The sequence below is a fragment of the Erpetoichthys calabaricus genome, chromosome 11, assembly GCF_900747795.2.
Source record: "Erpetoichthys calabaricus chromosome 11, fErpCal1.3, whole genome shotgun sequence".
Taxonomy (NCBI): domain Eukaryota; kingdom Metazoa; phylum Chordata; class Cladistia; order Polypteriformes; family Polypteridae; genus Erpetoichthys; species Erpetoichthys calabaricus.
The window spans coordinates 143,808,030-143,820,709 of record NC_041404.2 but is presented as its reverse complement, the minus strand read 5'-3'; the positions used below and the strand labels follow the sequence as shown (position 1 = coordinate 143,820,709).

The following is a 12,680-nucleotide window of genomic DNA, read 5'->3' as shown; positions in this document are numbered from 1 at the left end:
TCCATCCATCCAACTTCACCATCCAGCTGAGTTCACTTTAATGGTCACGGGGGGGGGGGGGGTGGGGGGTTTGGCTTATCACTTGCACTTCAGAACAGGTCATCTACCGAAAGGTAAGCATGTTTGGGCCTGACCAGGACTTGGATGGGAGACCATCTAGGAAGAATCTAAAGTTGAGAAGGTGTTGGTGAGGCCAGTAGGGGGTCTGTGTGTAGATCCCAATGCCCCAGTGCAGTGACGGGGACACTGTGGAGGTAACATGGTGCTGTCTCTCAGATGAGAAGTAAAACCAAGGTCCTGATTCTCCATGGTTATTAACGATGCTAAATTGCCCATCATGGTCTTCTCCATTTTGGCCCCATAAACATCTCTTGTCCCTTATTGGCTAACTGCCTTATCTCTCTCAAACCCTGGTGAGTGTACTGGTACAATGATGGCTGCCATGGCATCATCCAGGTGGGGTGATGGATCAAGTGGTTCCCCTCTGTTCGTGTTGTAATACAATAGAGAGGCAAAAACCCAGAAAAAGAGTTGGGGGAGCTTCCCTGTATAATGTCCAGCATGAAGAGTCGTTGAAAAGACTACTGAATTGGTCAAAACCTGGAAAAAAAATTCAACAACATGGCAGAGAAAACCTCACTCCTCACTCACGCACCAGCCTCGGGACGTGTACCTTACCTCCACTTAGCTAGCGAATGAGAGAACTACTTAATGGATTTAGATCTGGCTTTTTTTTCTATAATTTGCTTGAACATTCCGGTTGATTTTGCAACTTCTCTCATCATGCTAAGAATCACAGATTGCTTGCAGGAGTGATATATTCGTGCTAATCCGAGACAGAAGCTGCGGGCCGTGGGCAGGGGGAAGCGTGATGTCAGGAGTGGGGAGCCGGGCAGGGTGATCCTCACTGTCCTGTTTTACTACTACGTGGGCGGATCCAAGGCGGATGGCTAGTTTCTAATAAGTTAGGGTAAGCGGTTGTGCTGTCAGGTCTTTCCAGAACTTCTCTTTATGGCAGCGTTTCTCAACCTTTAAGTATTTGCGACCCGAGTTTTCATAACAGTTTTAATCACGACCCCCCCCCGATGTTTTTTTTGAAACCCTAATAAAATTTATTCCTATATTTTTTGCTGCCGATACACCACTACAAGTTTAAAATTTTGCCACATATGGCAACATTCCCTACAAAAAAGGGGGCGCACCCCACAGTTTGAGAACCGCTGTTTTATGACCTCCATTAGTAAATATCTACCTCTAATTACGTCACTGTTTTAATTTTTCATTTTCTTCTGTTGCTTAGGTGTTCAGATTCAAATCCAATCACAATCGTGTTTTCTGCGTAAAGTGTCACAGAGATGGCGCTATGTACTGTACATGATGATGATGGAGGACATGCTGTCAGATATGATGGTGAACTGCTTTGGTGGTCAACTGAATGTAAATGCGAGTCTGCCATCCCGTCCAGAACTTTTCTCTATGCAGCTTCCCTGAATTAGATTTACAGGGAAATTGAGAAAGCATAAATCAATTTAAAATGGATGACAATTTGTGGCGTGGTGTAGCTGTTAAGGCTTTGGACTTCAGAAAACAATGCAAAATGGCTTGAAATATCTACAATGCAGATACTCGCCACTATAGAGCCTTTAGAAACTGATCTGGTATCTTAACTTTGCTTTTTTGTGACTCAGGTGCCGCCACGAGTGGCAGCCTTTCCAGCAGCTCCGTGTACGACTTTATCTTTCTACCTTTTTCTCTATTTCATTGATCACTCCTACCACTTTCTTTTATGTGGACTCGTTTCCTGGACACTTTGTGAATTTCCCCTTGGGATTAATAAAGTATCTATCTATCTATCTATCTATCTATCTATCTATCTATCTATCTATCTATCTATCTATCTATCTATCTATCTATCTATCTATCTATCTATCTATCTATCTATCTATCTATCTATCAGTCCTGCACTAAAATAAGCCATAATATGAGAAAATCCCATGACACCCAAAGGCGAGCTGCCAACTTAAGCCTGATTACACTAACCATACCAATCATGACTTTATTTTATACAGCACCTCACAAACTAATAATGATAATGCATTTTATTTACATAGCGCCTTTCCCATGCTCAAGGCACTTCACAGAGTTTAAGAAAGAACGTCAGGGTATACAGTATATAGCATTGTACTAAACCAGATAAATAAATAAAGAAGATTAAGACAGTAAATTCAGAGAAAAAGCCTAACAGACAACATAATTGATGGCATAGCACACACACACACAGGTTACATGAGCATCTTGACACAGAGGTAAACTGAGAGAAGGGTGATAAAGTCAAGTAGAGCTAAAAGCCAAACTCAACAGATGAGTTTTGAGTTGTTTTTTAAAAGAATTCATGGAGTCAGCTAACCTGATTAATTTCGGTAGGTCATTCCAGAGTCTGGGCGCTATACAGCTGAAGGCCCTGCTGTCACCCATGGAGTGTAGATTAGTGTGGGGTACAACAAGATTACCAGAATCAGAGGACCTTAGTGGGCGGTAGGAAAGGATTTTATATTCGATCCTGTAAGACACAGGGAGCCAGTGAAGGTGAAGCAGGATGGGTGTGATGTGCTCGCTGCTGCTGGTTCGAGTAAGGACTCTTGCAGCCGAGTTTTGAATAAGCTGGAGGTGTGATATAAGATTAGAAGGGGCACCAACTGCCAGTAGAGAATTACAATAATCGATGTGGGATGTGATAAAAGCATGGACGAGTTTCTCAGCATTAGAAAAGGAGAGGAAGGAGCGAACACGGGATATGTAACAGAGGTGAAAGTAAGAAAGTTTCTTAATGTGATTTATGTGGGCAGAACATGAAAGGGAGGAATCAAAAATGACACCAAGATTCTTTGCAGTAGAGGCAGGTCTGATGAGATCACCGCCAAGATGGACTGTGTAGGAGCTCATTTTATTAAGCTGCACTTTAGTCCCAATTTGCAGGAGTTCAGTTTTGTTGCAATTTCATTTTAAAGAGTTCTGCTCCATCCAGGTTTTAATTTCAGGCAGGTTGCGAGCTAAGAAAGCTCTGATGAAGTTCCACTTTTAACATTGAAATAGAATTGAGTATCGTCTGCGTAAAAATAATAACCCAGTCCATAGCTACGGATAATATGGTCAAGGGGATGCATGTAAATACAGAAAAGCAGAGGGCCGAGGACAGAGCCCTGAGGAGCTCCTTGTGTGACTGGCGCTGAGCTAGATCTGCTTTTGCCAAGACTAACAAACTCTTGCTTATCAGTCAGATGGGACTTGAACCACTGGAGGGCAGTGCCAGAGATACCCAGCATGTTCTCCATTCTGGACAATAGAATGTCATGTCTGACCTGAGTGTCAAACGCTACACTGAGGTCTAATATAATTAATATGTTGGTTTGTCCAGAGTCTGCTGCCATGTTGCTGCCATAAGCAAATCATTGGTTACCCGTAGCAGTGCAGTTTCACACTGAAACCAGACTGAAAGGGTTCCATCAAATTATTAGAGGTTAAGTAATTGGTGAGTTGGGAGGCTACAACACGCTCAAGAACTTTTGACAGAAAAGGTAAGTGGGAAATAGGCTGAAAATTGTTAAGATTGTCAGCATCAAGACCAGACTTTTTTAACACTGGGGTTACAGAAGCGATTTTAAAGTGAGCGGCACAGAGCCAGTGTCAAGGGATGAGTTTTTTATTGTTGTAACAGTCGGGATTATGGCATGAAAGCAGGATTTAAGTAGTGTGCTGGAAATGGGGTCCAGTACACAAGTAGTCGGCCTCATCTTACAAAGCAGGTTATTAACAAACGCAGATGTGACTGGTGAGAACTTAGAGAAGGAGCTGGATGGAGTGGGAAAGCAGGGAGAGATATAAACAGATTATGTATTTATGTTACTTGAATTATTTAGATCTTTAATTTTGCTACGGAAAAAGTGGAGGAATATCTCACAGACTTCAGTAGAAGAGGTAGTTGGGCCAGATGCGGGTTCGAGTAGCTTATTAACTACAGAGAACAAAACCCTTTGGACTTCAGACCCTGAGCTTTGTGGGTTAAAATCCTGCTACTGGCACTGTGTGACCATAAGCCAGTCACTTCACCTACCTCTGTCCCAATTGGAAAAAAATACAACAGGAATGTCATCAGTCGTATCTCAAATGTTGGAAGCATGGGCGTCATATTGGGGGGGAGGGAGGGGTAATGATTACCGAGGGCCCACTGGGTGAGGGAACCCTCGAAGCCTGGGATGAAAAGAACGTGTGACGAACATGGGTCGAGAAGAAGGAGCTCACAGAGACTGCTTATGTGTAGGACCCAGAGTTCATTGCTAAACCCCTGGTTGGAAGTCACCCTGGTTAAAGGCGTCAGCTGAATAATAAGTGAATAAAAAAGTGGAATTAGCATACACTGCCCTAATTCGGGGTGTTCATAAGAAATGTAGGGATTCACTTCATGGAGTAGAAGTGCATAATAAACAAGCCGAGTTGCATCGCATATTTGAAATATTAAAATGCGTGCTTCAGTTTTAATGTTTAAAGTCTAAATGTTCTCGACCATAATAGAAGTTGATCATTTTTCACAATCTGATAGGTCCACAGAGGGCTATGTCCCTAGTAATGGCTCAAAAATCAAAAATAACCTCAGATTCACACTCAGTGACCTTGAAATAGTCAAAATCAACACCCCACATGCTTATGTTTGAAATTTGTCACTTTTAACCTTCTGGGAGTGGCCTCTTTGAGGGTTCGGACCACTGGCTTTGAATCAAATATCATAAATATGATCATACTCATGATCAGCAACCTTAAAATCACACTCCATAGGCCTATAGTACCAGTTCCCATTTTTTAAAGTTTTGTGAAAACGAGTACCTTTGACCCCTCATATCCCATTAGGGGGTCAGTTAATGTGGCTTGCACAACTTCATGTCCTTCTGGTCATTTTTGCTGAAGACACCTATTGGCTTGCTCTTTATCATAAGGAGGTAATTTTCCTGCACAAAATCGGGTCTAAAAATGACCTAACAATGAGGGTCAAAAATATAGGGGGGGGGGGGTCCCAAAAAACTCAATGTTTTGCATAACTAAACCAGTGGTGTCATTATGTGATTAGCCCATGGCATCCAGCCTCTGATCAATGATAGCCACCCACCTCACCTGTCCAATGCACTTTAGGCTTCCATGCCCCCCAAACCCAACGCCACCCCAATGTTCTGAAGCTCCGCCCTAATTCCTGCCATTTCAACATTCTGTTAATGCTTGTTGATCGACGGCATGTAAACTCCAAAGGCAGAACAAATGCTGGTTGACCTTGTGAGACTTCAAGGGGATTTGTCAACCACAGGGGGCTAAACCCTTGATAAGTGTTGAAGTTAGCATTGTCCCGATCTATAAATGAAGGTGCCAAAGTGGTCCTTCAGAGTGATGCAATAGGGAAACATTTCTGGTTCCCAAAAGAACCATCCACATGAAGGTTCCGGAAAGACCCTTTATTTATTCAGATCTCTGATACAATAAATAACGGATGGTAACAGATCTGTGAAATACTAGTGTGCTCCTGATTTTTAAAGCACTCTTGCTGCATACAATGACACAGGGGCTAAGTTCAGGTTTTTTTTAATCTGTTTGTGTCCTTCTATGTAGCCTACATATTAAAGATTTTTTTTTCTACTATTATTAGGGTTAGGGTTAGTTTGGCAGCATCCTATACCTCGAGTGTTTAATTTTATCCACATATTATAGGAACCTTAACCTCAAAAAACAATTTAATATGGAAAAAAAAAACCTTCCCAGAATTAAACGGTTCTTTGATAAGCAATGACTCCACGAGGACTCCGCACTGTGAAGTACCATTAAGGAACCGTTACTTTCGAGAGTATGGACATCAAGACGAGTCAAACGGCGTTTCACATGTGTGGGTTTACTCGTCGTGAGTTGCAAGGCACCGGACAGAAAAACCTGAAATGATTTCAAAGCGATCATAAGTCATTCTTATGAAGACAACGGTCACGCGTAGTAGCAGATGACGGAACTGCGCCGTTTCTGTTTAAGTTGGATGAATTTCATGAGAGAAGATTTAACAGCAAGGGGGTGCGTCGTTGTAGTGCGCGCGCCGCTACAGCACCTTGGTGGTCGGCCTGCACGCGCAAAAGGACGCGCGACGGCCTACCGCAAAGTTGTCCACGCTGCTGATGAATAAATGGGCTGAGCAAAGGTCGCGCCGGCCGCGGTCAGAGGTGGCCCAGCAATTGGAAATGTTTGATTTGAAAAGGCAAACTTACGCGCTATGCGCCGCATATCTACGCAGCCCGGTCTACTTGTGAGGGGCTTTTGTTTATCTGTATGGCACCTGTTTTTGCTTAGGATCCCTTATGCTATAGTTTCTCGCAATTTGTTGTCCAGATGCCCAGACAGATCCACTTTCAGTACACGTGTAGTTTTGTTTCCCACTATTTAGTGCAAATGGAGACCAGGAAAAGTGCGTATAAGCTTCGAGTGTCGAGCACCGTCTCGTGATTTATTAATCATCGAATTCCCAGTCCCTGCATGTGACTTGCCTTGGCTGCGCATTTATCATTTACATTTAATCACATTTGTCTCTGAAGAGCGCTTTTTGCAGGCCATTAGCTCTGCAAGGGGTCACCAGACATTCCGTTTTAATGCCATGCATTGCTTTAATCAGCTGGCCATGTGATGATTGCGCTCGAACCTCGAAGAACACCCCCTCATCTTCGAATATATATATATATATATATATATATATATATATATATATATATATATATATATATATATATATATATTTATAACTCACAGGAAACTACAACGCGGGGACCCCTACCACACTTGTTAGATTAATGAGTTGTGTCCCGTTTTGTAAATCTTGTTCATCCTAATCATCTCCGATATGTATACGGAAAAGACAGGAACAGCTTTCATGCCAACCTCAGATTAAAAATAAATTAATTTGTGTAACTGAACATGTCGCATAAAGTAATAATAATACATTTTATTTATATAGCGCCTTTCCCATGCTCAAGGCACTTCAACAGAATTTAAGAAAAAACGGAATTACGTCCGCAGGCGACAGAAGTGAGGACAATTAGGCGCTTTGGAGAAATTGTGCTTCGTTGGGCTAGGGCTGTGGACAAAACTTTTCAGATGGCCTTTTACTGTAATCTCATGCTGTGAACAATACAGGGCAAGGTATTTTGCAGCATCCTCTTATAACTATAACAAACAAAACATATTAGATAATTAAACGTCCATGCTAATGTTAATGGAAACATTTAATTTTCATTGCCTCCCAAAGCCTTTAACAAGAACCGAACAGTAATTTCACGAATATAAAATGACTCGTCGAGGTGCTAGGGTGGATAAAAGACTTTTAATATTTAATTGAAGATAGATAACGTGGGTTAATAAAAAAAAATCTCTGCTATTTCTTAGTAATGAATGAAAATCATGCTAGAAAAGCAGGCGTCGGCCTGTGGAACGAAGGAGCTGCTTTGGACAATGAGCGACGGAGGCGCACTCTCGTCTGGATGCTATTTTTGACGAGGATAGAATTAGGATGTAAACAGCGCTAAATGGGAACACGATGCATCCTGCGACAATTTTACTTATATGGGATGAGGACAGAGGCCCCTCACATTCCTCTGACATATTATTTGAACAATCTGTTTAGCTGGCATGTCTTGAAACCAGAGCCGGGCACCCACTCGAGAACAGGAGGGCTTCCCAAAGCACATATAAGAGGACCCCCCTCCCTGCATGCGCACTCACAGGACAGCTTTCTGAAGTCTGGGTCCCAACTCTTAGGACAAGCAGTCTCTCGTAAATCTTCTTCACTATCTCTTTCTAACCGAAGGTGAGTCGGAATATCTGCCCTCAGGGTGGGCTGCTTGCCTTGAACGGAGCAGAGAGGGTCCAAAAGCAGATCAGTACAGCTAACGGGAAAAGGGGGCAACGTTACAATAAACAAAGGAAAAGCAAGGGCAAAAAAGAAAGGGTAAAAGTTTTATTTTCATGAAGAGTACATAGTGCTTAGTTTGCTGATTTTGTCTAAAATGACAAAAGTGACGAGATTATATGCGTAAAATAAAAATTGAATAGATGTCAGCCATTGACCTTTAGTGAGAAGGAAAGCATGATCTAAATAATAAAATATGTTATGCATATTGACTTGAGGCTTATTAGACGCCTGCCAAAAGATGAAGTTAGAGACAGCTGCGCGAATTTATTGATCCTGTCAATGTGACCGAGCTGACCAGAGGTGGCGCTCCGCATCTGCTGAGGCTTACGAGAAACAGCTAGGAATGAGAACATGTACGAAATCTAACAAAAATCTATCTATTGGATATCTCCTTTCATGCACGTTACTCTATTTATGTATCCTACATAGCTATCTAATAGGACCTTGTGTCAAATCTATTCATTATACTGTAAATGTTTTCAGATTTATCTGTTTTGTACATCTATCTGTCTATCTATCTATCCAGCCTCGTTAGAAATATATAGTTTTCTTTCTTTTTAGACGTCTCAGTCGGAATCAATTTTGTTAGATACGCCCGAGAGACGGAAACAGGAAATGTATTTATCAGTAAAGGCTTTAAATATATAGAAATTAATTTATAATTACTTCTTACTGATAAATCAATGTATTAATCGCTTCCAAGTGACAACTGTAAAAATTACTTCAAACTGTATCTTCATATCGACCTTTTTCATACTGTGTTTCATATCTATCTATTATATAGTGCCTTGCATATCTATCTCACATAGTGTCTTTCACATCTACCCTGAACTTCTAGCAGTCATATAAATGATGATTTCATATCTTATCTTTCATATATTTATCTTTTAATATTGTCTTTCATATCTATCTCTCTATCTAGTGCTTTTCACATCTGTCTATTATATAGTGTCTTTTCACATCTATCAACTTTTGATAGCCATATAAGTGATCATTTCATAACGTCTTCATATGACGTCTTTATCTTTATATTAATATATCTCTTTCAAATTGTCTGCGTCTCATATAGTGCCTTTTACATCTATATCTATCTTAGAACTTACGAGTGTCATATAAATGATCGTTTCTTACGGTGCCTTTCCACAGCTGACAGACCTGCTTTATTTGTAATGTCTTTTCCTTGCAGAGTAAGCATGGCCTTCGCTGGACTTCTAAAAGACGAAGATATCGCTGCTGCAATCAAGAATTGCCAAGGTAAATTCTGGTTTAATTAGAGTCATTTTTTACATTTTGATCTAGGATCAGCTGCACGTTGTAGTTTATATTCTGGCAAGAGTTCCCTGGACGTTATTTAGAAGTAAAATGGCGTAGCATTGACTATATCTATCAGTTTATTTGGACTCCGCCTCGCCTATACTTCTCTTTATTTAGAAGTTCGTTTCTTAATGAAACTGGAAAAGGATAGGCTTCCTAAGCATGGACGTGGATTTTTGAATATTAAAGAGAGTGTATGTGACGCGAGTCCTAATCCGAGATGTCGCAGCTTTGAGGAAGGCAAACACGTAGCAGTGTGTCTTCCATTTCACTTCTGTAGCTGAAAGTATTAGCCCCGAAATTTATTCGGACTCTCTATCCTAGACAAGTTCTATACATTTGTTATTTGTGAGTCTTGCAGACTCTGGTTAAACTTTTCAGACATTAAACTGCTTAGTAAGTTTACTTAAGTGATGCCAAACGTGTGACAGCGTGACCCGGCCACGTGACGTACACTTTCTGTGCCATCAGCGGCTCTAAAATGCGCCTATATTCCCCTCGCTCTATTCTGGCCTTGAATTGCTCCTTCTCTTAAAGTAGATCACGTTCAGTGAGCTGCTCTAACACTCAGTTGAGGTGTCCTCTTCGAAAGAGGCCTTGAAAGGCAAAGCCAAGGGTGTCACTATATCACTGTCTCTTTCCGTTGCAGCCGCTGATTCTTTCAACCACAAGACCTTCTTCTCTCAGGTCGGCCTGGCCAACAAGTCTGCAGCCGATGTAGCGAAAGTCTTCAAGATTTTGGACCAGGACCACAGCGGCTTCATTGAGGAGGATGAGCTTAAGTAAGCAGATATTGGGGGGATTTGGGGTTCACATAATACATGCAACAGCAATAACAAGTACCCCAAGGGGCACAATAGAAGGGGTTGATGATTATAAGCAAACAGACAGCTGCCGCCTCATAGCTCAAAAGTTCACCAGAGGAGCCCGGTGGTCTGATTTAGTCACCTATGACTACTGAGGTCGATGATCTTGTGCCGAATGAAGACACAGTAAAAAAACTCAAAAGACACAACCAAATCGAATTGGCCAGCTGCCCATTTTTCTCCTTTTTTTTCTTTTCATCTAAATTTATTCGCGCTCAGGCGCCTTTTTAGAAGAAAAAGAGCATGCCAGAAACTTCCAATTCGATGCTTTTTATAAAGGTGCCAGCCATCTTTAAATGTTACGTACTAATTGAAACAATTTATTGCTCATCTTACCTGTAGGGTGATTCGTTATTCACAGAGCCCCCTAGCGCCTAAAGTGTTACACTGCAATCCTCGACTTCGCTTCTGCTGCCTTTACTCTCCTTCCAGTCATTATTCAACCCGCTATATCCTAACACGGGGTCTGCTGGAGCCAATCCCTGCCAACACAGGGCTCAAGGCAGGAACAAATCCACGGACATGGCGCCAGCAGGGCACACACACACACACACACACACTAGGAACAAAGATCGGCAATGCACCTAACTTGCACGTCTTAGGACTGTGGGAGGAAACTCATGCAGACACGGGGAGAACATGCAAACTCCACGCAGGGAGGACCCGGGAAGAGAACCCAGGTCTCCTTACTGCGAGGCAGCAGCGCTACCACTGCTCCACCGTGCCACACTCTCGTTCCAACAGTAATTGGTCGTGGGAGAAAGCAGTGATTTCAAAACACAAGAGTGCTATTTCAAACAAATTCTGTAAATTTCGGACATATTCTGGAAAGATGAAAACGATTGATTTGTTGTTAGGGTTTCAGACAAAAAATAAATGTAAATTAAAGACGGAAGGATTATTAGTCCACAGATGACATATGTGTGTTTGTGTGTCCATTGAAAGTTTTCACTATCAACTGGGCTTTGCTTTTAGCTTCTTTTTTCGTGTGTTATATTGCCAATAATTAAAGCTCATCACTCTATTTCCAAATATCCCTTTAGAACCCTAAGAACGGAACGAAATAATAAATTATTGCTGCGTTTGTTTTACAAGTAAATTGTAGCACAAAATTGATAGCACCTTTCATTTAGTAGAAATGTAATCAGAGAAGAAACACATTGGTGGCGGCATGGTGGCGCCTCACAGTAAAGAGGAGAGGATTTGCATCCCGGGTCGTCCCTTCGTGGAGTTTGCATGTTCTCCCCGTGTTTGCGTGGGTTTCCTCCGGGCGCTCCGGTTTCCTCCCACGTCCAAAGACATGCTGGTTAGGTGGACTGGCGATTCTAAATTGTCCATAGTGTGTGGGTGTGTTTGTGTGTGTCCTGCGGTGGGTTGGCACCCTGCCTGGGATTGGTTCCTGCCTTGTGCCCTGTGTTGGCTGGGATTGGCTCCAGCAGAACCCCGTGACCCTGTGTTTGGATTCAGCGTGTTGGAAAATGGATGGATGGATGGATGGAATTGACCTAAGTGAGTTAACTTCAGTGGCTTAAGACGAATGCGATGTTTGTTATTTGTTTGTTAATTGTGCTGTGAAGCTGAAACAACTGCTGCCACACTTGGGTCACACGAGGCACATCTTATAAATAGATTGGTGAAATGATCAGTGGATCACCAAAACATTCATCCTTATGGACCGTAAGAAGTAGTCACATTATACCGCATTTTATCAAACGAGGAAATCGACATCTTATAAATTCATGTCTGTATATCGATGCAGGAAATCATTTCGAAGAACTCATTATAAATTTAACTGAGGATGCCGGTGGTCTAATTTGGTCACCTACGGCTATTCTGAGGTCGGTGATCGTGTGCCGAATGAGAAAACACAGTAAAGAACTCAAAAGACCCAACCAGATCGAAATGGCCAGCTGCCAGCTTTTCTCCGTTTTGTTTTCTTTTCATCTAAATTTATTCGCGTTCAGGCGCTTTTTAAGAGAAAAAGAGCATGCCTGCTCACGGGGCTTTCTTCTTTTTGCAGGCTGTTCCTCCAGAACTTCCAGTCCAGTGCTCGAGCTCTAACTGATGCCGAGACTAAAACCTTCCTGGCTGCAGGCGATTCAGATGGTGACGGCAAAATCGGAGTAGAAGGTAACCATCGATTTAACTTCATAAATGCAGCATAACAGTAAACTGAGGACCAAAATGAAAAGAATCCACCTGTTACCTCTAAATACAGTATTCAGATCAATCCATATTAGAAAAAAGGAAAAATAATCCAACAGAAAAGTTTAGTATAATGTTTATAATAAACAGAAAATTTCTATATTCTCATCTATGCCACTCATCTTTTGCAGAGTTCCAGGCCTTGGTGAAGTAAACTTGCCCGCTGCCCGACTGACACTTTGTAAGACTGAAGACCCCTATTTATTTATTTATTGACTAATTGACGAATTGTGCTTTTTTGTACATTAAATGACATTTGTAAATGTCGCTGCTTATTGTTTACAATGCAAATAAATGAATAAACCAATAGAGAA

General features: G+C 41.8%; 1 protein-coding gene across 2 annotated transcripts in view; it reads left to right on the top strand.

The window, feature by feature from the left end:
• Positions 1-12,680, top strand: part of LOC114661090 (parvalbumin beta-like) — a 21,656-nt gene extending 8,976 nt beyond the window's left edge. The window contains exons 1-5 of one of the 2 annotated variants that reach the window (XM_028814214.2): positions 7,623-7,876; positions 9,168-9,235; positions 9,945-10,077; positions 12,182-12,291; positions 12,498-12,680. In XM_028814214.2, the coding sequence (XP_028670047.2) occupies positions 7,638-7,876; positions 9,168-9,235; positions 9,945-10,077; positions 12,182-12,291; positions 12,498-12,520 (573 nt within the window). In that variant the 5' untranslated portion in view covers positions 7,623-7,637 and the 3' untranslated portion in view covers positions 12,521-12,680. Of the gene's footprint in view, positions 1-7,622; positions 7,877-9,167; positions 9,236-9,944; positions 10,078-12,181; positions 12,292-12,497 lie in introns of those variants that run through there. The other variant, XM_051933381.1, reaches the window with a different exon arrangement.